Source organism: Vidua chalybeata, chromosome 11 (assembly GCF_026979565.1).
Source record: "Vidua chalybeata isolate OUT-0048 chromosome 11, bVidCha1 merged haplotype, whole genome shotgun sequence".
Lineage (NCBI taxonomy): Eukaryota > Metazoa > Chordata > Aves > Passeriformes > Viduidae > Vidua > Vidua chalybeata.
In genome coordinates, this window is record NC_071540.1 from 13,375,697 (window position 1) to 13,397,900 (window position 22,204).

The window sequence follows — 22,204 nt, forward strand, 5'->3', positions numbered from 1 at the left end:
GCTTGCTATTTTCCTTGCCCAGTTGCCTTCCCACAAAGGGGGGTGGTCCCAGCACCCACCAGCCCTCAGCGTCCCCACCAGCCCTTGATGTCCCCGGCAGCCTTGCACTTTCTGCAAGGAGCAATGTTCTCAGGTGTGGGTCCATCTTTTGAGACATTCCCACCTTGAGCTGTCTTCTCTGGGAAGCTCACGTGTTCTCCGTGGGTTGGGACCCACCCTGGGCATTTGCTTGGGGTAATTTTGGCCCTATAAGGAGTCCCTCATGGCCAGAGCATCACCTCACCCTGAGGAGCTCCCCCTTCCCTGGCTGCCTGAAGGGGCCCCTTGTGCAGCTGAGCCCCAAACAAGGCTCCAATTGTGTCTGTGTGTCCTGATGGTCAGGGCTTCTGCCACGGCACCGTGTGCTGGGGCCATGGTAAAACCAGCTGTGTCCAACCCACACCCACAGGCTCAGCTTTACTGATCTGCTGGGGTTGGTGGGGGCTGTTACAGGGCCACGGGAATCATGACAGGGAGGTAACACTGTGCATTTAAAGCTGCTCCGGTGAAAGGGACGCAGGAATAAATGTTGGCTCTCAGCATGGGAGGAGGTTGAATGCTGGCTGGCTGGGGTTGCATCCTGTAGCCGCAGGCTGTCCCAAGGACCACAATGGGATTCATGGACAGAGCTGCCATCGGGCAAAGCGTGGCAGCTGGGAGAAGGAGGGACCAGAGCATGGAGCTGACCTTAGGAGCATCTCTCTGCAGCTAGGGCAGCAGTTCCCTGAGGGGTAGAGCTGGTACCTGGAAGGTGATGCTGGCAGCATCATACCCTCTTTTCCAATTTGTTGTTTTCAGCCTCTTCCCACCTCTCCTTCAGAGCAATGTCCCACCCAGCAGCACAGTGGGATTCTGTTTGCAGTGTGTTCAAAAGTAATGGGGAAAAATTGAGTAGCCTGTGGGTCTCCCACCCCATTTGAGGGTCTCCACCCCAGGGAATCCTTGTGCTGGTGGTGGGCACTGGCACTGACATTTGAAACTCAGCTGATGGCGATGGCACAGCCCTTCCTGCTGTCAGCCCTTCCCGCTCCCAGCAGTGAGCCCCAGCTGGGGGCGAGGATCAGCGCCAGCCCTCACTAGGGGATGAATGGGGAGACAAACAGAGCTGCTACTGTTGGGGCAGCCTGAGGCCTGCAGTCTGCCTTGGCTTTGCTGGAGATGAGGGGGTGCCCTGCAATCCTGTTCTTTGGAAAGGCAAGCAGCCTCCCCCAGCATCTTCCCTCCACAGCAAAGAAGCAACACAGTGCCACAGAGAAGCACGGGGATAAATCCTGGTTGTGATCCTGTTGGGTCCCGTGATATTACAAGCCAAGAGAAATGTCCTCATTATTTCCAGAATATTGAAGTCTAATAAATCCTGTCCTGCCTTATAGGATTTATTTCTTCATTCATTGCTAGGAGACTCAGTCCTGTGTAATCCTATTGCTGCTCCAGGAGGTGGGGAGCGGCTTTCCGAAGCACAGACCTGGCAGGGCTGTGGGCAGGAGCTGGAAGCCCCAGCCAAAGCTGCTGGTCCCAGCAAACATCCCAGTGCCACCCCATTTCCTGGTATGTCCCACTGTCCCAGAGCTGTGCCCTATGTTTGATTCACCAAAATGAATCTCATCCAATGTTTGGGGCACAGCTGGGCCAATGGGACATTAATTGGTTGCTAGCCAATTAATACGGCATGGCTCAGCACAGCCTGCTCCCCCTGTCCATTGTACATCTGCCATGCTCCCCCAGATTTCACTTTGGAGTCCTCCTACACCTTCTCCCACCATATCCACCAGGAAAAGCTGCAAAAAGCCAGGAATAGCTGGGCCCAGCACAGCCAGTCCCCTGCAGCCACAGCGGCAGCCTGCCCGTGCAGAGCCAGCCGTGCCTGGCTCACCATACACCAGGGACTCTCCGGAAGACAATGACGGACACATGAATATGGCTGGAAATTTTGCCACTGAAGTGTTTTCCATAGCAACCGTTGCTGGGGCAACCTGCATCCCAAGGAGCATCCATCCCGAAACACCCAGCCCTGTGTCCAGTGGAGCTGGCAGGGAATCGTGGCGTGGGACTGCTGGGACCCCCACCAGCAGCAGCACAGGGATGCTCTGGCAGCCAATCCAGCTCTGAGCATCCACAGTGCTGCAGGGCCCCTGTAATGCTCCACTTTTCATCTTCTTTTTGGCATTTCATTTTCTCAAAGGTAGGAGAAGCCTAAGGAGGACCTGCTGGTGCCTGTTGCCCCACGGCTGCTTGGCTGTAGAAGCAGGAATGTGCGGGAGCTGTTGCCAGCTTGGGGTGCTCAGCAGATGCAAGCAGTGATTTTTGGCTCTGATGGACCAAAAATGGGATTGAGTTTGACAGTGAACACTTTGACCTGAGCATCAACACAGGGAGAGGGAAAAGTGATATTCCCACTGTTTTTAAGTCCAAAAGCAGGAAGTTTATGGCCCCTCAGCACCTGCCTGAAGTCCTGTGGTGGCAGCTTCACCCTGGGGACACCTCAGGGATCCCAGAAGACTCTCACTGCTGGTCTGGTGGGCCCACACCAGACTCAGGGTCTCCAAATCAAACAGATGGGATTCGTGGGATCAGCTGTAGAGTGGCGGGAGAGAGGCTGGGGAGCCTGGAGCCCATCCCAAGGATGCCCACGGTGCTCAGTGCCTGCGCTGTCACCGCTGTCACCAACAAGAGGAAACCGCAGTCCTCAGGCTGCGCCCGCCGGGGCAGCTGCGGTTTGCAGGCGCGACCGCAGTCCCTGCCACCGGATGTCTCCCACCCACAGTTGTACCTCAGTTTCCCTTTCTGCCAGTGATACACAGGGACACTTGCCTCCAAGCTGGGGACAGTGGTGGTGGCGCAAGTACTGCTTTTTGGGGAAGGGCATGTGTTTGCAATCTGGCCTCAGCTCTGCCGCCCCACCCTGGTGTGGCCTGAAAGTAACCCCGGAGGGTGAGAGGAAATGCCGTGATGGGGATGGCGGCCAGGAGGCACCTGCCCAGTCAGGGCACATTCCTGGCCTGTCTCCACACGCACCACTCGCTCATTGGCCTGCGGCTCTCACACAGGCCCACTCATTGCCCACTTGCCCTTGAGCTCACTGGCTGCAGGCACCCCTTGCGTCCCTTCCCTTGGTTCCCTATGTGTTCTGGCTCTCACACGCTTGGGGAGCAGCATGGGTGTCCGTGCAGCTTGTGCATGTCCATAGGTCCTGTGCCCCCACACAGCTCACACGTGTGCCTCCCACAGCTCCCAGCTGCAGCCATGACCTCCCAGCCTGCTCCCAGCTCTCTGCAGATGATGGCAGGGACTGTGGTACAGCATACAGTGATGCCAAACCCAGGCTTACCAGCTGTTGGGGTGTCCATGGGCCATGTAGCCAGGCCATTTGAACAGGCCAGACAGGCCACGGGTGCCGTGGTGTGCCCTGTGTGCCAGGTGTCCCATGTGTGCCAGAGTGTGCAATGTGTGCCATGGTATGCTACATGTGCCACGGTGTGCCATGTGAGCTGTTGCACCTACAGCTACCCATCACCTGCCCCTTGAATCCCCCTGCTATTACACACCATCCCCATTACACACCCCAGAACTCCCCAGTTACCTGTTAGCCTTTATTGCACACCCATTGCCCACCTGTTACACACCCACTAACCTTCAATGACCTTGTATCATTACACACCCATTGCAGAGCCTTTTTCCTTCATTTGCACCTTGCATATAGCCTTTGTTACACACCAAGTGCAGGCTCACTACAACACCTCTTGCACACCCTTCAGTGCACATCTGTTGCACGCCTGTTCCAATCCCTTTACCCTTTGTCGCACTTGGTCACACCCCCTGGCCAGTGTCACACTCCCTGGCCAGTGTCACACCCCCTGGCCAGTGTCACACCCCCTGGCCAGTGTCACAGTCCCTGGCCAGTGTCACACTCCCTGGCCAGTGTCACACCCCCTGGCCAGTGTCACACTCCCTGGCCAGTGTCACAGTCCCTGGCCAGTGTCACACTCCCTGGCCAGTGTCACACCCCCTGGCCAGTGTCACACCCCCTGGCCAGTGTCACACTCCCTGGCCAGTGTCACACCCCCTGGCCAGTGTCACCTTTACACACGCGTCGCTCACTCTGCGCCCGCCCCGCCCCTCACCAGAGACCCCGCCCCTATCCCCGCCCCCGCCCTTGGCCCCGCCCCTCGGGCGGGCGCAGCCAATGGGGGCGGGCGGAGCGGCCGGGCCGGGCGCGCGCGGCGCTATAACGATCCCTACGGCGCCGCCGCCGCCCGCGCGCCCCGGCCCCGCCGCCCCCGGCCCGGCCCGGCCCTCGGCCCCGCACCCGGCCCGCTGCGGCCGGAGCGGCCCCGCGGGAAGATGAACTACCTGGTGAGCGGGGACACGGGGGCGTGCGCGGGGACAGGTAGGGCGAGGGGAACGGCTGCTGGGGGGCCCTATTGGAGGAGGAGGAGGAAGGCGTCAGCCCCCTCACCGCTCGGTCCGGGCAGGGCCTCTCCTGTGCGGCCGATCCCACTGGCGTGACCTTGGCCGAGCTCCCCCGCTCCGAGACGGCCAGGCCTTGCCTGGCCCCCTCCCTCCTGCGGGTCAGGGCGCTGCGGGACTCGCGGGGGGCCCAACGGGGCCAGGGGCCTCCCCAGGCCTCCGCCCCACCGGGCGGGGCGGCACCGCCGGCGGGCAGGGCCGCGGGACAGCCGGGAGTCCGGCCCTGCCATCCCGGGCGAGCCGCGACCTGTCCCGCCGCCACGGCCCCGAGCAGCGCTGGCAGGTGCCGCCGAGGCCCGGCTCGGGGATCTCGCGGGGCGGAAGGGGCCCGGGACCGACGACGGGTGCCGTGCGATGGCCACGGCCACGGCTGACTCACCGCCCCGGCACTTCCTCCCAGTCGGCGGAGGGAAGGGGCGGGAGAGGCAGAGGAGGCCCCCCGAAACCGGGGAGGCGGAAGGGCCCGGCCCCTTCCCAGCACCACCTCTGGGAAGGGTGGGTTTTGCTCCAGCGAGGAATCCCGCGGTGGCTGGAACGGGGAGATCCAGCTGGCGGGAACTGCGCGGCGAAGCCCCCGGCCCGCGGGGCTCCGTCCCGGTGCTGAGCTGCCGCCCCGCATCGCCGGGATGACGCCCCACCGGCCGGCGGGGCCCGGCTCACCGCCCCGGCGCGGGGCTCTCTTCCAGAACGTGCTGGCCAAGGCGCTGTACGACAACGTGGCCGAGTCCCCGGACGAGCTCTCCTTCCGCAAGGGCGACATCATGACGGTGCTGGAGCGCAACACGCAGGGGCTGGATGGCTGGTGGCTCTGTTCGCTCCATGGCCGGCAGGGCATCGTTCCCGGGAACCGCCTCAAGATTCTCGTGGGGATGTACGACAAGAAGCAGCCGCAGCAGCAAGCGCCTGCCCCGGCACAGGGGCAGGCACCGCCGCAGCCATCTGTACCCCAGCCGGCTCTGCCCTTCCACCACCAAGGGGGCTACACCCCGCTGTCGCCCGCCTCGCAGTACACCCCCATGCACCCTGCCTATGCCGCCCAAGGGGACAATGTCTATCTGATGCCAGTCCCCAACAAGGGACAGCAGGGTCTGTACCCGGGCTCAGCACCCACTGGACAGTTTCCTCCTGCCCCAGCTAAGCAGCCTTCCACCTACCCGAAGCAGGCACCTCCCCATACCTTCCCCAACCCTGGCCAGGAAATCTACCAGGTTCCCCCCTCCCTGGGCCAGGCAGCAGAGGCGTACCCAGGGGGCTCTGCCAGTCCCCCCCAGGATGTCTACCAGGTTCCTCCCTCAGCTGGTCAGGCTCAAGAAATCTACCAGGTGCCGCCATCATTGGACATGAGGAGCTGGGAAGGACACAAGCCCCAGGGAAAGGTAGGATGGCAAGACTGGAGTGTGGGAGTGTGTTGTGTTTGTGGGGTGCTCTGTGGCCCTTGGGTACAAGTGGGCACAGCTTGGACTTCTCAGCTTGCTACGCTTGGAGCAGGCAGCCCATGTGCCCATTGCTGGGGTTGTGTGGGTATCCTTGCCCACACTGCTGGCAGGAGTGGGTGCACTGGAGAGTCCCTGCAGTGGCTGAGGTGCCCTGGTTGGTGTGAGCTACCCCTCTTGGGGCTGGCACAGCATTCAGCACTCTGGTCCTTGTGGGCTCTGCTGATGTCACCCAGGGCATGGCAGTGTGTTTGGTATGGGCACAGAGTGTTGGTAACCCAAGAGCTATTTTGGGATGCCAGGTTTTGGAGCTGTGGAAGGAGCTGTGGTACCCAGCACAGTGCTGTGAGATTTTGCTCCTCCTGGGAGTGTACACAGGAACAGACAGGCAGTGCTAGCATTTCCCGACTGTGCCAGGCAGCCTGCCAGTACTTGCTAGGTACACTGGTGAGGCAAGGGTGAGCCACCAGGCTGTCCCCAGCATAGAGCCTAACAGCTCCATCCCGGACATCAGCCTCCTCCTGGCTCTGCCCCTACCCTGGCACGTCATCCCCAGGAAGAGGAGTGAGGTGCTTTCAGTATCGTGTTTTCCAGGAAGGCTACTCCAACTCATACCCCTGGGAAGCAGCCAGTGAGGGGACGGAGCTGCCAAATCGCAGCCAGGGCACAAGGAACATCCGAAAAGGAAGAAGGAGCCCAACATCTCAGCCCTCCTTGGCACTGGTTGGGCAGGGTGCCATTACCCGCTGGGTTTGGTTATTTTCCGCTCTGGTGTCACCATGAAATGACCCATTGAGGCACAGAGCTGTGGGTAGGGAGGGATCTCCAGGCATTGGCAGACCCCAGCCCATGCCTGGATCGGCCGTTGCTTTCTGCATGCCACGGCTGTGCCGGCCGGGCTTTGTCTCTCGCTGAGACTCTATCGCCGCTATAAATAACCGGTGATATCATCCCGGCATCGCCGCACACCCGGCCGGGGAGCGCCCTCCCGTGGCACCGGGCAGACCCTAATTCCAGGCAATCCAGTACGGAATCCAGCAACCATCCTCTCTCTGGCCCCGTTGCTGGGTTTTGGGGGAATGATGCAGGATGGGAGATGCTCGGTAGTGCCCACATCATGTCTTTTACCTCTTTCCAGGTGCTGGTGCCCACCCGTGTGGGCCAGGTGTATGTCTATGACTCCCCCAAGGGTGAGCAGATTGAGTATGATTTCCCTCGCCACCTAATCTCCACGGGCTCCCAGGAGATCTATGACGTGCCACCTGTCCGAGGAGGGGTCCCGAGCCAGTTCAGCCAGGAGGTGAGGCTGCTTGGGGTGTCGAGGAAATCTCTGTCTCTGCCCTTAAGAATGGGAGATCACCCCCAGGTCACAGCCTGAGATCCATACCAGGCTAAATTGCACCCAAAACTATACTTCACTGACCTCAGTACCACTTCTGAGCACCTCCACCATTCCCAGCTGGTCCCTGAGAGGAGGTGGGTGGCCATACCATCTCTGACACATCACCCTGTGTTCCCCCCCCTCCAGGTCTATGACACTCCTCCCATGGCAGTGAAGGGTCCCAATGGGCAGGACCCAGGGCAAGAGATATACGACGTGCCCCCCAGCGTGGAGAAGAACTTGCACCAAACTGTAAGTGCTGCTGGGAAGCTCCCAGCTTCTTTGTGTAAGACTGACAAACAGATTTTTACAAGGACAAAAGTAATTTACTAAATCAGTCTCTCCAGAGATGTGGTGATGTCCCTGACACTGGAGGCTTTCAGAATGCCAAGGAATGGGTTGCTGGATGTTCGCATCCAGGGATGAGGTTGGACCAGATGATCTTTCAAAGTCCCTTCTAACCTGGGCTGCTCTAGGATTTTTTGCTTCCTGTCCCAAAGGGCAGGGGCACCCCTGGGGTGCATGGCTTCATCTCAATGCTGTCTTGGATGCTCAGTGCTGGCACTTGCATGCCCTGCAGCTCGGGGCAGCCAGCCTGCATCTCCATACCTGCCCCAGGCCACCTCTCCCAGCAGTGCTGACAGTGCCACTGCTCTGCCCTTGCAGGTGTACGATGTCCCCCCCTCAGTGAGCAAGGATGTGCCCGATGGCCCAGCGCGGGAGGAGACCTACGATGTGCCACCCGCCTTTGCCAAGCAGAAAGCCTTCGACCCCTCCCGCCACCCCCTCATCCTGGCCCAGCAGGAGCCCTACTTGCCAGAGGATGTCTATGATGTGCCCCCAGCAGCTGGGAAAGGTGCTCCTGAGCTGCCACTCTCCCACGAGATCTATGATGTGCCCCCCAGCCTCAAGAAGCTGGGGGGATCCACCTTCCCCTCCCAGGAGGTGTACGATGTGCCCCGGGACCTGCACGCCCCAGGCAAGGGCTCTGTGGACATGGAGGGCGAGTACATCTACGACGTCCCACCGCAAGTAGACCGCGAGGCCAAGGGTGCTGATGCCAAGCGCCTCTCGGCTTCCAGCACAGGCAGCACCCGCAGCAACATCTCCACATCCTCGCTGGACGTGGTGCCTGTGAAGGAGCCGGCTAAGGGTGCCGGCAAGGAGTTCTCCCTGGACTTGGATTCCGCCATGGAGACACTGGCCAAGCTCCAGAGCGGCGTCAGCAGCGCTGTCTCCTACCTCATGTCCTTTATCAGCACCAACTGGCGCAGCCCCGAGCACATGGAGGTCAATGCTGCCAACATCCGTGGGGCAGCCGAGGGCGTCCGGACAGCCCTCCGGGACCTGCTGGAGTTTGCTCGGGGGGCAGTGGGCAATGCTGCCCAGGCCTCTGACCGCTCCCTCTACACGAAGCTCAGCAAGCAGCTGCAGAAGATGGAGGAGGTCTACCAGGCCCTGACAAGGCACGGCCAAGCGCTGGACGCTTGCCACTGGGCTCCCAGTGCTCTGGCCAGCAGCAAGCCAGGCACAGATGACTTGGAGCACTTCATCATGCACTCACGTGGTGTTCCTGATGACACTAAGCAGTTGGCTTCCTTCCTGCATGGCAATGCCTCCCTTCTCTTCAAACGGACAAAGCCGGCGGTGGAGAGTGGTGGCCATGGGCCCCCTCACCCCTCCGACAAGGCCAGCAGCATCCAGTCACGGCCCCTGCCCTCCCCTCCCAAGTTGCTGGCCCAGGAGTCACCTGACGGGCCCTATGAGAACAGCGAGAGCGGCTGGATGGAGGATTATGACTATGTCCATCTCCAGGTGGGCACGGGTATGGGGGCTGCTTCCCACAGGGAGCGTTTATGTCTCTGGCACAGGGGGAATTAGGCAGCACTGCTTCTGCCTACATTTTTCTCTTACCCTCCAGCTTGAGGGCTCTGTGGACCAGGGTATGTCCTAGGGCAGGTGGAGGCTCTCTGGTAAGGCTGATGTTGCTGACCCCTTCCATGTCATGCCCCTGCAGGGCAAGGAGGAGTTTGAGAAGACCCAGAAGGAGCTGCTGGAGAAAGGCAACATCATCCGGCAGAGCAAGGACCAGCTGGAGCACCAGCAGGTAAGAGCACTGGGGCAGGCAGGTGGGTGCTGCTGTGCACAGGGCCTTGTGTCTTGATTCCTTTGTAACCTCTGCTGCTGGTCTGACCACAGCCCTCTTCTCTGGATGTTCTCATGGTGTGTTCTACCTTGCCTTCCATACCAGTGTTATGCCAGTAAGGAGGGGAGTAGGCACCTTGATCCCGGCGAGGAGCTTGGCATGGCTGTCCTGGGGCTGGCGCTGTCTCTCACTGTGTTCCCTGGGGCTGGTGGCCATGGCCACCTGTGCTGGTGGCTCCATGGAGGGGAGCAGGTGCTGGCTCAGTGGCCACCCTGCCCCATGCCTGTCTCTCCCACAGCTGAAGCAGTTTGAGCGGCTGGAGCAGGAGGTGACGCGCCCCATCGACAACGACTTGTCCAACTGGAGCCCCCCCCAGCACTACAGCCCTGCGCGGGGCGGTGGGACACTGTGTCCTGCTGACCGCCAGCTCCTCCTCTTCTACCTGGAGCAGTGCGAGGCCAACCTCACCACGCTCACCAATGCTGTCGATGCCTTCTTCACTGCTGTCAGCACCAACCAACCTCCCAAGATCTTTGTGGCCCACAGCAAGTTTGTCATCCTCAGTGCCCACAAGCTCGTCTTTATTGGGGACACGCTGTCCCGCCAGGCCAAGGCCCAGGACGTCCAGCACAAGGTGATGCACTACAGCAACCTCCTCTGTGAGATGCTCAAGGAGATCGTGATGACCACCAAGGCAGCTGCCCTCCACTACCCGTCTCCTTCCGCCTCCAAGGACATGGTGGAGCGTGTCAAGGACCTCGCCAACAGCACGCAGCAGTTCAGGATGGTGCTGGGCCAGCTGGCAGCAATGTGATGGCCTCAGAGCCACTGTCCCCTCTCTCTGGCCCCCATCCCCAGACATACATTTCCCTCCATGCAAGTCCTCTCCACCTGGTGTAAGCAGACATGTACATAGAGACTCCCACGCGCACCGGGGGGCTGGGGCTCTGTGGGAACAGAGGTGAGGGGCTGCAGCCATCATATGCCTTCCTCCTCCCTCTGGCCAGGGGCCAGGAATGGTTTGAGCTGTGCCCATAAGGAAGCAAAGCTGGGAGATGGATTTATGTCCACTCCTTCCCCACTCTCCTCTCTCCATACAAAACTGGCAGCCAGTTCTGGGCTGAAGGGCATGGGGCCATGTCCCTGGTGAGTCAAAGATGTGCCTGGCAATTTGGGATGCCCTTTGTGATGCTTTGGCTGCTCTGCTCTCGGGAGGACTCTACAGTGCACTCTGGAGAACTCCATGGTGGCCAGGAGATTCTAATGGTGTGGAAGCCATCCCCTGTGATGGTGTGACAGAGATGGGTTGTACTGTCCCCTTGTGTGCTGGAGGCTGGGGATAGGGGTCCCCATGGGGTTTAGGGGTGATGGGGAGCTGCTGGGGCAGGAAGGGGCTACCTTGTGCGTTCTCATGTGTCGGGTTGTGCTACAGTACCAGCTGTAACCGAAACGTGAACCGAAATTGGTGCCTTTTGAACACAGGGGAAGCTTCCGCTGGTTCCCGGAGCTACCACGTGGCAGTCCCCTCCAAAACATGGCCCCAAGTCCCTCAGCAGTATAAAGATTTGCCTAGAAACACCCCTTATCTCCTGGGTATCTGTGTGTGCCTGCTGGGGTGAGGGAGAGGCTCTGTGGCAGGGCTGGGGAGATCCTGCCCTCCTAGATCTCCTAGCCTTTGGAGACTGCTGGTGCACAGAGGGTTAATGGGACACAAGGGATGGGGGTGGCAGTGCAGGGCACTGGGGCCACATGACCCCAGAAACAGTATGAGATGAGAGTCCCACCCAGCACCTTGCCAGGGGCCATGGTCACCATGAGACCTATGGATTTGGTGTGGCTGAGAGGATGTGATACCAAGCATTCCAGGTCCTGGCTGTCCATCCCTTCCAGAACCTCAGGAACCATGGCACCCTCAGTCCAAGAGGCACCTCTGCTACTGCCCTGGAATCAGCACACCTATGGACACCCCAAAATCTGCAGCTCCTCAAGTGTGTCCTCATCACCAGCCCCTACATTGCTGTCACCCCCAGTCCCAAGACTCCCCCCACACCCACGGTACCGACAGGGAACCAGAGCCCGGTGCCACGCAGGTGCTTATTGAGGGCCTTGCGGGTGACACCGGGCTTCACTGTCACCGAGAAGTCCTCGAGGCTCAGCTCTGCGATGGCGTCCATGCGGCTCAGGTCAAAGCAGACACCGCCCTGGCACAGGGCACCTGAGAGTCTGGGCACGGCCGGGCACCGAGAGCCCCTGGGGGGTCAGAGGTGCCGGGGGAGCCGATACCTGCACGGCATTGACGCCTCCTTCCAGGCCGGTGCCAGTGCCGAAGGGCACCATGGGCACACGGCAGCGGTGACAGAGGGCTGCCAGCTCCTGCACCTGCCCCACCGCCTGGGGCCACACCACGACGTCCGGGGGGGCACAGCTGGGGGACAGCCAGCACCACTGACCAACTGACTTAACCACTTGATCCTCCCCATGGCCCCTTCCCCAGCCTGGGACTTGTCACAGGCCCCTTCCCTTCCCCACGGCCCCTTGTCTCCCCAAAATTTTTCCCATCCTCGGACCCGGCCCCTCCCCTATGCCCCTTCCCCTTCCCATGGCTCTTGCCTTCCCCGCATCTCTTCCCTTCCCTAGGACCCTTCCCACGGCCCTTCCCCTCCCAGGGGTCCCAGCTCCAAGGGCACTCACGGGTGCATGGACTCATCGTGGCCGTGCTGCTCCCGCACCGCGGTGGCCGTGGAGACGTTGGGGGCCCCAACCACGGCCCCCAGGGCCTCCACGAAGTCAGGGGGCAGCGAGGGCTGCGGGGGGAACAACGGGCACGCGTCAGGGCTGCCCTGGGGAGGGTCTGATCGCGGGCACGAGGCCAAGTGGCCGCGGCAGGACCTGAGTGGCCTTTGGAGCCCCGGGCCCACCTTGGAGCAGCAGCTGCGGCGCCTCGGAGCTGCCGCCAGCGCCAGCACCCTCCGCAGGGCCATGTTGCAACGGGACAAGAACGGGAACATGGGAACTGCACAGGACCGGGACATTGCCCTCCCCCGCAGCCTGTCTGTCTCTCCCCCACACTGACACCTTAAGGTGGCTCCAGCCACACGCGAGTGTGTCCCTGGCGGAGGGACCTGCCTCCCACCAGTGCCTCTGGTCATGTTCCCATGCTGTCCCCTGCCTGGGCGGAGTCACTGCATTCACCATGGCCCCCACCCTCAGGGTGTCCCCATGCCTGCTCAAGTATCCCCGCAGCTGGCCAGGGGTCCATGACCCCATAGGAGACCACATGTCCCCACGCTCCTCCCCTCCCAGACAGGAGTCACCGTGTCTCCCCCCGTCCATCTGTCCCCTTTCCAGCCAGGTGTCCCCATGCCGCTCCGCACTCCTGGACAGGTGTCCTCATGCCCAGAGAACCGACCCCAGCCCACCGCATGCCCCCATCCTCAGCCGGGGGTCTCCCGGCCCCCCGCCTGTCCCGTGCCCCGCTCCCGTCCGTCCCGGCACGGTGACAAGGACACAGTGTGCTCCGGGGGTGGCAGCGTTTATTGCAGGCCTCAGTTGGCCTCCAGGATGGAGTCGATCCAGTTGCGGAGCTTGGTGACGCGGGCGTACACGCCGGGCGTCTTGGTGTCGCAGGTGTTGCTGCCCCAGGAGACGATGCCCACCAGGTTCCAGGCGCCGTCCTTCTGGCACACCAGCGGGCCCCCGGAGTCGCCCTGCACGGGGCAGCGGGTGAGCGCCGGGGCGGGGCCCGGGGGCGCCGGGGGCCGGGGGCACGTACCATGCAGGAAGAGGCTCCGTCGGCGCCGGCACAGACCATCACGTCGCGGATGCGGAAGCCCCAGAACTCCTTGCACTGGGTGTTGGTGAGCAAGGGCAGAGCCGCCTGCTGCAGCACCGCCGGCGTGTCCGAGGCTGCGGGGAGCGGGGAGCGGGGGGCGTCAGCGCGGAGCGGGAATGGGAAAAGGGCTGGGACGGGACGGGGAGGGCGGGACGAGGAGGACAGGACCGTGATGACGGTGGAGATGGGGACAGGACTGGGTCAGGGTTGGGGACTGGTGAAGGGGATGAGGAATGGGACCGGGACAAAGATGGGGATATGGGAATGGGATGGAGGTTCAGATTCAGATTTGGATGGGAGATTTTTGCATGGGGATCTGGATGGGAGATTGCCATGAGCATTATGATTCAGATGAGGACAGGGACTAACTATATGGATGAGGAAGGGGACAGGGAAGACAGCGGACAAGGATGGGGGTGGGTATTTGGATGAGGCAGGGGACAGGAATGGGGATGGGGACAAGAAAGTGCAGTTACCGCTGGAGTCAGTGAGCCCCCAGCCAGTGGTGACGCAGGTCATTCCCCCCGGGAATTCGTCAGTGGCCTTGGGCAGGCAGACGGGGGACACGCGATCCGACAGCTGCGCCGGAGTGGCCAGTTTGATCAGGGTGATGTCGTCGTGGATGGTCAGCATGTTGAATTTGGGGTTCTTGAAGACCTGAAGCACGCAGCACTGCTCTCAGCACCTGCACCCCCTGCCAGGGTGCCGGGCACTGGGCACTCCACAGGGATCAGTAGGGACCTTGGGGACTAGTGGGGACCCCGGGGCTTGCTCCTGTGGGTCCCATGATGGAAGGGTGTCTGGGTTGCTGGGCTCAGTCCCTGGGACGCTGGGGAGCAGGGACACCCCAGGCCACGTCCCCTGCCCTGGGATGAAATGGACCCTGAGGCCTGAACCCCTATCCCTTGGGAATTCCTGGGAACATGGGGACATCCAGGGGACCTGACCTGAGGGATGAGTGGGAGCAGGGACACCCCAGGGGATTGCAGTGCAGGGATGGACACCATGGACACCCCAGGGAACCCTGACCCTCAGGGTAAGCGGAACCGGGGGCTCCTCAGGAACACAAACCCCAGGACAAGGGGGACCCGGACATAAGCCCCCAGGCCGCCCGTGGTGGCCGTGGGATCCCGCAGGCACACGGACCCCGCCCTGGAGGTACCTTCTCGATTTTCAGTTCCTGCTGATCAGGGCCGGGTGCGTCCTGGTCGTAGGCGCCCACCACCACGGTGTCGGTTTTCCTGGGCACAGGCGGGCACTGAGCACGGGACACCGGCACGGGGACAACGGGTTCCCTGGGCACCCTGTGCCCGTGCCCAGCCCCGGCCCAGCCGGCAGCAGAGCCGGTGCCTACCTGACGCCGCAGTGGGCAGCGGTGACCACCCAGTTCTCGCTGATCAGGGACCCGCCGCAGAAGTGGAAGCCGTTGTTGCGCTGGCGGGGAGAGCTGCCCTCAGCACCCGGCACCGCCGCCGGCACCACCGCCGGCGTGCTCCGTGCCCGGCCCCCCACACCGCACCCACCCCTGCCCCCGGCCCGCCTCGGGCTCTCACCTGGAGGGACACCTGCCATGGCCAGGACCCTGCCACCGCCGCCTCCCCGTTGACAATGCGGTTGTAGCCACGGATGACGGGTGTGATGGCGGGCACGCCGCACTCTGCGGGGCACAGGTGGCCGTGGGGCGGCGGCTCCGGCCACCCCGGCCCCGTGTCCCCTCCCCACCACTCCCGCCCGCCCGAGCCCCGAGCCCGCCCCGCCAAGCCCCACGACCCCACGCACTCTCAGGGAGAGCAGCACGGGCAAAGCCCGCCAGCGCCAGGCAGCTCAACACCCACAGCAGAGCCATTGCCACTTGTGAGGACAGACCTGCCTGGCACCTGGCGGCTCTTATATGCACCCCTGGGCACCTCCCCGCTGCCTCTGGCCTTGCCACCGCGGCCTTGGGAGATAGTGTTGCAGCAGATATGGTGCCACCGGCATCTTGCCACTACTGGAACCTTCGCATCCAACTCTTTGGTGTCCGAGGCACCTAGACCTCTGGATGAACCCCTATCTGGGTGGCAGCCTGGAGGGGCTCTGTAGACACAGCCCTAGGAGAACTCTGTGGTCCTTCCAAACTCCTCCACTTCATGACAAAGCGTGCAGGCAGCCCAGAAAACCCCACCATATCTTTGGCAACAACTGCTGCAACCTGAGCAGCACGTCAAGGGAGGGGATTCTGCTCCTCTACTCCACTATGCTGAGACCATGCATGCAGTGCTGAGTCCAGCTCTGGGACCCCAGTTATGAAGGACATGGGCCAGCTGGAATGATTCCAAGGACATTTAGAAGCCAGCATTTAGTCCACACCAGTGCTGCCCCACAGCCATAGCCAAGGATACTGGCTCCAGGTGCCATGCTCCCAGGCTATTTCCTGAAGAAGTTCCAGCTGCAACACTATCTCCCAAGGCTGCGGTGGCAAGGCCAGAGGCAGCGGGGAGGTGCCCAGGGGTGCATATAAGAGCCGCCAGGTGCCAGGCAGGTCTGTCCTCACAAGTGGCAATGGCTCTGCTGTGGGTGTTGAGCTGCCTGGCGCTGGCGGGCTTTGCCCGTGCTGCTCTCCCTGAGAGTGCGTGGGGTCGTGGGGCTTGGCGGGGCGGGCTCGGGGCTCGGGCGGGCGGGAGTGGTGGGGAGGGGACACGGGGCCGGGGTGGCCGGAGCCGCCGCCCCACGGCCACCTGTGCCCCGCAGAGTGCGGCGTGCCCGCCATCACACCCGTCATCCGTGGCTACAACCGCATTGTCAACGGGGAGGCGGCGGTGGCAGGGTCCTGGCCATGGCAGGTGTCCCTCCAGGTGAGAGCCCGAGGCGGGCCGGGGGCAGGGGTGGGTGCGGTGTGGGGGGCCGGGCACGGAGCACGCCGGCGGTGGTGCCGGCGGCGGTGCCGGGTGCTGAGGGCAGCTCTCCCCGCCAGCGCAACAACGGCTTCCACTTCTGCGGCGGGTCCCTGATCAGCGAGAACTGGGTGGTCACCGCTGCCCACTGCGGCGTCAGGTAGGCACCGGCTCTGCTGCCGGCTGGGCCGGGGCTGGGCACGGGCACAGGGTGCCCAGGGAACCCGTTGTCCCCGTGCCGGTGTCCCGTGCTCAGTGCCCGCCTGTGCCCAGGAAAACCGACACCGTGGTGGTGGGCGCCTACGACCAGGACGCACCCGGCCCTGATCAGCAGGAACTGAAAATCGAGAAGGTACCTCCAGGGCGGGGTCCGTGTGCCTGCGGGATCCCACGGCCACCACGGGCGGCCTGGGGGCTTATGTCCGGGTCCCCCTTGTCCTGGGGTTTGTGTTCCTGAGGAGCCCCCGGTTCCGCTTACCCTGAGGGTCAGGGTTCCCTGGGGTGTCCATGGTGTCCATCCCTGCACTGCAATCCCCTGGGGTGTCCCTGCTCCCACTCATCCCTCAGGTCAGGTCCCCTGGATGTCCCCATGTTCCCAGGAATTCCCAAGGGATAGGGGTTCAGGCCTCAGGGTCCATTTCATCCCAGGGCAGGGGACGTGGCCTGGGGTGTCCCTGCTCCCCAGCGTCCCAGGGACTGAGCCCAGCAACCCAGACACCCTTCCATCATGGGACCCACAGGAGCAAGCCCCGGGGTCCCCACTAGTCCCCAAGGTCCCTACTGATCCCTGTGGAGTGCCCAGTGCCCGGCACCCTGGCAGGGGGTGCAGGTGCTGAGAGCAGTGCTGCGTGCTTCAGGTCTTCAAGAACCCCAAATTCAACATGCTGACCATCCACGACGACATCACCCTGATCAAACTGGCCACTCCGGCGCAGCTGTCGGATCGCGTGTCCCCCGTCTGCCTGCCCAAGGCCACTGACGAATTCCCGGGGGGAATGACCTGCGTCACCACTGGCTGGGGGCTCACTGACTCCAGCGGTAACTGCACTTTCTTGTCCCCATCCCCATTCCTGTCCCCTGCCTCATCCAAATACCCACCCCCATCCTTGTCCGCTGTCTTCCCTGTCCCCTTCCTCATCCATATAGTTAGTCCCTGTCCTCATCTGAATCATAATGCTCATGGCAATCTCCCATCCAGATCCCCATGCAAAAATCTCCCATCCAAATCTGAATCTGAACCTCCATCCCATTCCCATATCCCCATCTTTGTCCCGGTCCCATTCCTCATCCCCTTCACCAGTCCCCAACCCTGACCCAGTCCTGTCCCCATCTCCACCGTCATCACGGTCCTGTCCTCCTCGTCCCGCCCTCCCCGTCCCGTCCCAGCCCTTTTCCCATTCCCGCTCCGCGCTGACGCCCCCCGCTCCCCGCTCCCCGCAGCCTCGGACACGCCGGCGGTGCTGCAGCAGGCGGCTCTGCCCTTGCTCACCAACACCCAGTGCAAGGAGTTCTGGGGCTTCCGCATCCGCGACGTGATGGTCTGTGCCGGCGCCGACGGAGCCTCTTCCTGCATGGTACGTGCCCCCGGCCCCCGGCGCCCCCGGGCCCCGCCCCGGCGCTCACCCGCTGCCCCGTGCAGGGCGACTCCGGGGGCCCGCTGGTGTGCCAGAAGGACGGCGCCTGGAACCTGGTGGGCATCGTCTCCTGGGGCAGCAACACCTGCGACACCAAGACGCCCGGCGTGTACGCCCGCGTCACCAAGCTCCGCAACTGGATCGACTCCATCCTGGAGGCCAACTGAGGCCTGCAATAAACGCTGCCACCCCCGGAGCACACTGTGTCCTTGTCACCGTGCCGGGACGGACGGGAGCGGGGCACGGGACAGGCGGGGGGCCGGGAGACCCCCGGCTGAGGATGGGGGCATGCAGTGGGCTGGGGTCGGTTCTCTGGGCATGAGGACACCTGTCCAGGAGTGCGGAGCGGCATGGGGACACCTGGCTGGAAAGGGGACAGATGGACGGGGGGAGACACGGTGACTCCTGTCTGGGAGGGGAGGAGCGTGGGGACATGTGGTCTCCTATGGGGTCATGGACCCCTGGCCAGCTGCGGGGATACTTGAGCAGGCATGGGGACACCCTGAGGGTGGGGGCCATGGTGAATGCAGTGACTCCGCCCAGGCAGGGGACAGCATGGGAACATGACCAGAGGCACTGGTGGGAGGCAGGTCCCTCCGCCAGGGACACACTCGCGTGTGGCTGGAGCCACCTTAAGGTGTCAGTGTGGGGGAGAGACAGACAGGCTGCGGGGGAGGGCAATGTCCCGGTCCTGTGCAGTTCCCATGTTCCCGTTCTTGTCCCGTTGCAACATGGCCCTGCGGAGGGTGCTGGCGCTGGCGGCAGCTCCGAGGCGCCGCAGCTGCTGCTCCAAGGTGGGCCCGGGGCTCCAAAGGCCACTCAGGTCCTGCCGCGGCCACTTGGCCTCGTGCCCGCGATCAGACCCTCCCCAGGGCAGCCCTGACGCGTGCCCGTTGTTCCCCCCGCAGCCCTCGCTGCCCCCTGACTTCGTGGAGGCCCTGGGGGCCGTGGTTGGGGCCCCCAACGTCTCCACGGCCACCGCGGTGCGGGAGCAGCACGGCCACGATGAGTCCATGCACCCGTGAGTGCCCTTGGAGCTGGGACCCCTGGGAGGGGAAGGGCCGTGGGAAGGGTCCTAGGGAAGGGAAGAGATGCGGGGAAGGCAAGAGCCATGGGAAGGGGAAGGGGCATAGGGGAGGGGCCGGGTCCGAGGATGGGAAAAATTTTGGGGAGACAAGGGGCCGTGGGGAAGGGAAGGGAAGGGGCCTGTGACAAGTCCCAGGCTGGGGAAGGGGCCATGGGGAGGATCAAGTGGTTAAGTCAGTTGGTCAGTGGTGCTGGCTGTCCCCCAGCTGTGCCCCCCCGGACGTCGTGGTGTGGCCCCAGGCGGTGGGGCAGGTGCAGGAGCTGGCAGCCCTCTGTCACCGCTGCCGTGTGCCCATGGTGCCCTTCGGCACTGGCACCGGCCTGGAAGGAGGCGTCAATGCCGTGCAGGTATCGGCTCCCCCGGCACCTCTGACCCCCCAGGGGCTCTCGGTGCCCGGCCGTGCCCAGACTCTCAGGTGCCCTGTGCCAGGGCGGTGTCTGCTTTGACCTGAGCCGCATGGACGCCATCGCAGAGCTGAGCCTCGAGGACTTCTCGGTGACAGTGGAGCCTGGTGTCACCCGCAAGGCCCTCAATAAGCACCTGCGTGGCACCGGGCTCTGGTTCCCTGTCGGTACCGTGGGCGTGGGGGGAGTCTTGGGACTGAGGGTGACAGTACTGGAGGACCTGGGGATTCCTTTAAGCCTGGACATTGTGGGGTTGGGGGTGATGTGGTGTCCACAGGTATGCTGTACTCCCAGGGGTGCCCATGTGAAAGGGTGTGCCATGGCCCCATTGCTTTTGGGGATGCACATAGTTTTGCTGCAGTTGGAGTCACAGTAGTGTCCATGTGGGAATGGACACCTTCCCCACCTGCTTCCCCTGCCCATCCCCTGCTTGCAGACCCTGGGGCGGACGCCTCGCTGTGTGGCATGGCGGCCACAGGTGCCTCGGGCACCAACGCGGTGCGCTACGGCACCATGCGCCCCAACGTGCTCAACCTCCGCGTGGTGCTGCCGGACGGGCGCCTGCTCCACACCGCCGGCCCCGGGCGCCAGCCCAGGTGGGCGCTGGGAGGCTGGGGGGCTGCGCTGGGCTGGCCATGTGCCACGTGGGTGCCCGCTCACCGGCTCCGTGCAGGAAGAGGGCAGCTGGCTACGACCTGACCTCGCTCTTCGTGGGCTCTGAGGGCACCCTGGGCTTCCTGACTCAGGCCACGCTGCGCCTGCACCCGCTGCCCGAGGCCACTGCTGTCACCATCGCCTCCTTCCCCGGCGTGGGGGCAGCTGTGGCTTGCACCGTCCAGGTGCTGCAGGCCGCCGTGCCTGTGGCCCGTATCGGTGAGTGCCCGCAGCCAGAGGTGGGACTGGGGGTCCAGGTGCCAGTGCTGGAGCTCAACACAGCCTCCTCCCACCCAGAGTTCCTGGATGAGGTGATGGCAGATGCCTGCGGGCGCTTCAGTAGGATGGGGCTGCCAGTGGCAGCCACGCTCCTCCTGGAGCTGCACGGCTCCCGGCGTAGCCTGGCTGAGCAACAGCAGCAGATGGGTATGGCTTGGAATAGGGAGGAGGAGAGGGTGTCTGGGGCTGGGAGCCATGATGGACACCCAGGGATGAGAGATGGGTGCCCAGGGACAAGGGGATCAGAGTGTTCAAAAGTGAAGCATGGTGCTGGGGGGCCACGAGGTAGCACTGGGGTGAGTGATGGATATCCAGGACATGGATCAGTGGGACCAGGCATGTCCTGGGGTGAGGAATGGGAGGAATGGGTGCCCTGGTCTGGGTGGGAACTGGAGACCTTGAGGTCATCAGGATGAGAGACAAGTGACCAGGGCCTAGAACTGGGGGCCTGGAGTCATGGATGGCTTCCTATGGAAAGGGGATGGGAGATCAGGGGTGTCCTGAGGAGAGGCATAGGTGCCCAGGACCAGGGAGAGGGGACCAGCAATGGATGCTTGGGATGGGGACCAGGAAGACACTAGGGTGAGGGATGGGTGTGTGCTCTAGGGATCTGCTGAGGGGCTCATGAACATGGGACAGGGGGGACTATGGGTGTCACCGTGTGGTAGACAGGGACCCAGGGACAAGGGACAGAGGGACCAGGAGTATCCCAGGGTGTGGGATGGGTGCCCAGGATGGGCACTAGAGGTCCTGGGTAAGGGCTGGGTGCCTGGTGGTGCCGTGGGTGGTATCCCAGAGCTCCTGGTAACCATCAGAGGAGATCGTGCGACAGAATGGCGGCTCCAGCCTGGCCTGGGCGGAGGGGCTGGAGGAGCGCGAGCAGCTCTGGTCCATGCGCCACAATGCCTGGTACGCTGCCCTGGCCCTGCGGCCCGGCTGCCAGGTGAGGCACAAGCATGGGGATGATGGCAGCAGCGCCCATGGTGCTCTGAGTGCCACAGCTCTGCCCTCCCTGGCCCAGGGCTACTCCACGGACGTCTGTGTGCCCATCTCCCGCCTGCCTGACGTGGTGGTGGAGACCAAGCAGGACCTGCAGGCCTCCAGCCTCACTGGTCAGCAGGGGCACAGCCCCCTGGGACAGAGGGGGTTGGGGGGCCACCATCCTCCATGCCACACCCCATCTGACCCATGGACTTGCAGGACCCATGGTGGGACATGTGGGTGATGGCAACTTCCACTGCATCCTTGTCTTCAACTCCCAGGACCCAGAGGAGGCCCAGCGCATCCACGCCTTCACCCAGCGCCTGGGCAGGTGGGGCCAGGGTGCTCTGGGGGGCCGGGGCTGGATGGACAGACGTCCCCATCTCCTGTTCCTCCCTGTCCCACAGGCGGGCACTGGCAGCAGGGGGCACCTGCACCGGGGAGCATGGTGTGGGGCTGGGCAAGCGGGCACTGCTGCAGGAGGAGCTGGGCCAGGAGGGCCTGGACACCCTGCGCTCCATCAAGGCTGCACTCGACCCCCACAACCTCATGAACCCCGGCAAGGTGCTCTGAGGGGAAGCACCAGCACTGAGCTGGCACTGGGGAGCCTCAGCCCCTGGAGTCAAGGCCAGGGTGGCCATGCTGCCCTGCAGTGCCACTACGTGTGTCCCTACAAATCCCCCCATCCCTACTTCTGGGGATCAGGGATCCTCAAACCCCCAATAAACCCTTTGGACTCACACTATCCATGTGCTGCAAAGTTCTTTAGGGGGATAGGACCCCCCAGCCCCTTCCCAGGAGGGCCCTGTCCCAGACAGCACACACAGGGCAGGGCATCGTCAGGGTCCCACCTCAGCCACTTCCCCTGAGCTGCAGTGCTGCTGGTGCCAGGTGGGAGCTCTCTGGGACCTGCTGAGCACTACTGTGGCCATCCCCACATGGCAGGCACAGAGAAGGGGAACTGGTGTGGGTGGGGGGCTCCAGCACCCCACTG

At 63.2% G+C, this 22,204-nt stretch overlaps 5 protein-coding genes across 8 annotated transcripts; 3 read left to right on the top strand and 2 right to left on the bottom strand.

The window, feature by feature from the left end:
* Nucleotides 1-4,306: 4,306 nt before the first annotated feature.
* Nucleotides 4,307-11,044, top strand: BCAR1 (BCAR1 scaffold protein, Cas family member). Of its 3 annotated transcripts, none has more exons than XM_053953024.1 (7): nt 4,307-4,392; nt 5,193-5,882; nt 7,078-7,239; nt 7,468-7,572; nt 7,987-9,135; nt 9,338-9,427; nt 9,765-11,044. In XM_053953024.1, exons 1-7 carry the CDS (start codon nt 4,381-4,383, stop codon nt 10,278-10,280), a joined length of 2,724 nt encoding a protein of 907 aa, XP_053808999.1. In that variant the 5' UTR covers nt 4,307-4,380; the 3' UTR covers nt 10,281-11,044. The 3 variants fall into 3 exon arrangements, with proteins under 3 accessions (XP_053808999.1, XP_053809000.1, XP_053808998.1); XM_053953025.1 differs by lacking the exon at nt 4,307-4,392 and adding an exon at nt 4,408-4,426; XM_053953023.1 differs by lacking the exon at nt 4,307-4,392 and having other exon boundaries at nt 4,897-5,882.
* A 73-nt stretch (nt 11,045-11,117) lies between these two features.
* On the bottom strand, nt 11,118-12,656 carry LOC128793662 (probable D-lactate dehydrogenase, mitochondrial). The gene is made up of 4 exons (XM_053953026.1): nt 12,385-12,656; nt 12,158-12,270; nt 11,750-11,891; nt 11,118-11,667 (listed from the first exon to the last, which is right to left on the bottom strand). Exons 1-4 carry the CDS (start codon nt 12,613-12,615, stop codon nt 11,476-11,478), a joined length of 678 nt encoding a protein of 225 aa, XP_053809001.1. The 5' UTR covers nt 12,616-12,656; the 3' UTR covers nt 11,118-11,475.
* A 326-nt stretch (nt 12,657-12,982) lies between these two features.
* On the bottom strand, nt 12,983-15,144 carry LOC128793634 (chymotrypsinogen 2-like). The gene is made up of 7 exons (XM_053952990.1): nt 15,078-15,144; nt 14,852-14,955; nt 14,653-14,732; nt 14,461-14,539; nt 13,775-13,955; nt 13,239-13,372; nt 12,983-13,173 (listed from the first exon to the last, which is right to left on the bottom strand). Exons 1-7 carry the CDS (start codon nt 15,142-15,144, stop codon nt 13,012-13,014), a joined length of 807 nt encoding a protein of 268 aa, XP_053808965.1. The 3' UTR covers nt 12,983-13,011.
* A 695-nt stretch (nt 15,145-15,839) lies between these two features.
* On the top strand, nt 15,840-18,001 carry LOC128793636 (chymotrypsinogen 2-like). The gene is made up of 7 exons (XM_053952992.1): nt 15,840-15,906; nt 16,029-16,132; nt 16,252-16,331; nt 16,445-16,523; nt 17,029-17,209; nt 17,612-17,745; nt 17,811-18,001. The coding sequence occupies exons 1-7, from the start codon at nt 15,840-15,842 to the stop codon at nt 17,970-17,972; spliced, it is 807 nt and encodes a 268-aa protein (XP_053808967.1). The 3' UTR covers nt 17,973-18,001.
* A 283-nt stretch (nt 18,002-18,284) lies between these two features.
* LOC128793336 (probable D-lactate dehydrogenase, mitochondrial) lies at nt 18,285-21,955 on the top strand. 2 transcript variants are annotated; one of them, XM_053952395.1, is made up of 11 exons: nt 18,285-18,442; nt 18,714-18,826; nt 19,098-19,239; nt 19,322-19,463; nt 19,733-19,892; nt 19,970-20,169; nt 20,248-20,376; nt 21,045-21,172; nt 21,251-21,341; nt 21,430-21,541; nt 21,618-21,955. In XM_053952395.1, the coding sequence occupies exons 1-11, from the start codon at nt 18,323-18,325 to the stop codon at nt 21,781-21,783; spliced, it is 1,503 nt and encodes a 500-aa protein (XP_053808370.1). In that variant the 5' UTR covers nt 18,285-18,322; the 3' UTR covers nt 21,784-21,955. The 2 variants fall into 2 exon arrangements, with proteins under 2 accessions (XP_053808370.1, XP_053808369.1); XM_053952394.1 differs by lacking the exon at nt 18,285-18,442 and adding an exon at nt 18,468-18,599.
* Nucleotides 21,956-22,204: the final 249 nt, after the last annotated feature.

Excerpts from the sequence above, each read along its gene's own strand:
- BCAR1 (XM_053953023.1), top strand. The coding sequence starts at position 5,133 with ATGACGCCCCACCGGCCGGCGGGGCCCGGCTCACCGCCCCGGCGCGGG. Across the intron at positions 5,883-7,077 it reads GACACAAGCCCCAGGGAAAG|GTGCTGGTGCCCACCCGTGT; the intron begins GTAGGATGGCAA and ends ACCTCTTTCCAG. Across the intron at positions 7,573-7,986 it reads AGAAGAACTTGCACCAAACT|GTGTACGATGTCCCCCCCTC; the intron begins GTAAGTGCTGCT and ends CTGCCCTTGCAG.
- LOC128793662 (XM_053953026.1), bottom strand. The coding sequence starts at position 12,615 with ATGACCAGAGGCACTGGTGGGAGGCAGGTCCCTCCGCCAGGGACACAC. Across the intron at positions 12,271-12,384 it reads GCCGCAGCTGCTGCTCCAAG|CCCTCGCTGCCCCCTGACTT; the intron begins GTGGGCCCGGGG and ends TTCCCCCCGCAG. Across the intron at positions 11,892-12,157 it reads CACGATGAGTCCATGCACCC|CTGTGCCCCCCCGGACGTCG; the intron begins GTGAGTGCCCTT and ends GCTGTCCCCCAG.
- LOC128793634 (XM_053952990.1), bottom strand. The coding sequence starts at position 15,144 with ATGGCTCTGCTGTGGGTGTTGAGCTGCCTGGCGCTGGCGGGCTTTGCC. Across the intron at positions 13,956-14,460 it reads AGGAACTGAAAATCGAGAAG|GTCTTCAAGAACCCCAAATT; the intron begins GTACCTCCAGGG and ends TGCGTGCTTCAG. Across the intron at positions 13,174-13,238 it reads ACGGAGCCTCTTCCTGCATG|GGCGACTCCGGGGGCCCGCT; the intron begins GTACGTGCCCCC and ends TGCCCCGTGCAG.
- LOC128793636 (XM_053952992.1), top strand. The coding sequence starts at position 15,840 with ATGGCTCTGCTGTGGGTGTTGAGCTGCCTGGCGCTGGCGGGCTTTGCC. Across the intron at positions 17,210-17,611 it reads GGGGCTCACTGACTCCAGCG|CCTCGGACACGCCGGCGGTG; the intron begins GTAACTGCACTT and ends CGCTCCCCGCAG. Across the intron at positions 17,746-17,810 it reads ACGGAGCCTCTTCCTGCATG|GGCGACTCCGGGGGCCCGCT; the intron begins GTACGTGCCCCC and ends TGCCCCGTGCAG.
- LOC128793336 (XM_053952395.1), top strand. The coding sequence starts at position 18,323 with ATGGTGAATGCAGTGACTCCGCCCAGGCAGGGGACAGCATGGGAACAT. Across the intron at positions 18,827-19,097 it reads CACGATGAGTCCATGCACCC|CTGTGCCCCCCCGGACGTCG; the intron begins GTGAGTGCCCTT and ends GCTGTCCCCCAG. Across the intron at positions 19,893-19,969 it reads GGCCCCGGGCGCCAGCCCAG|GAAGAGGGCAGCTGGCTACG; the intron begins GTGGGCGCTGGG and ends GGCTCCGTGCAG.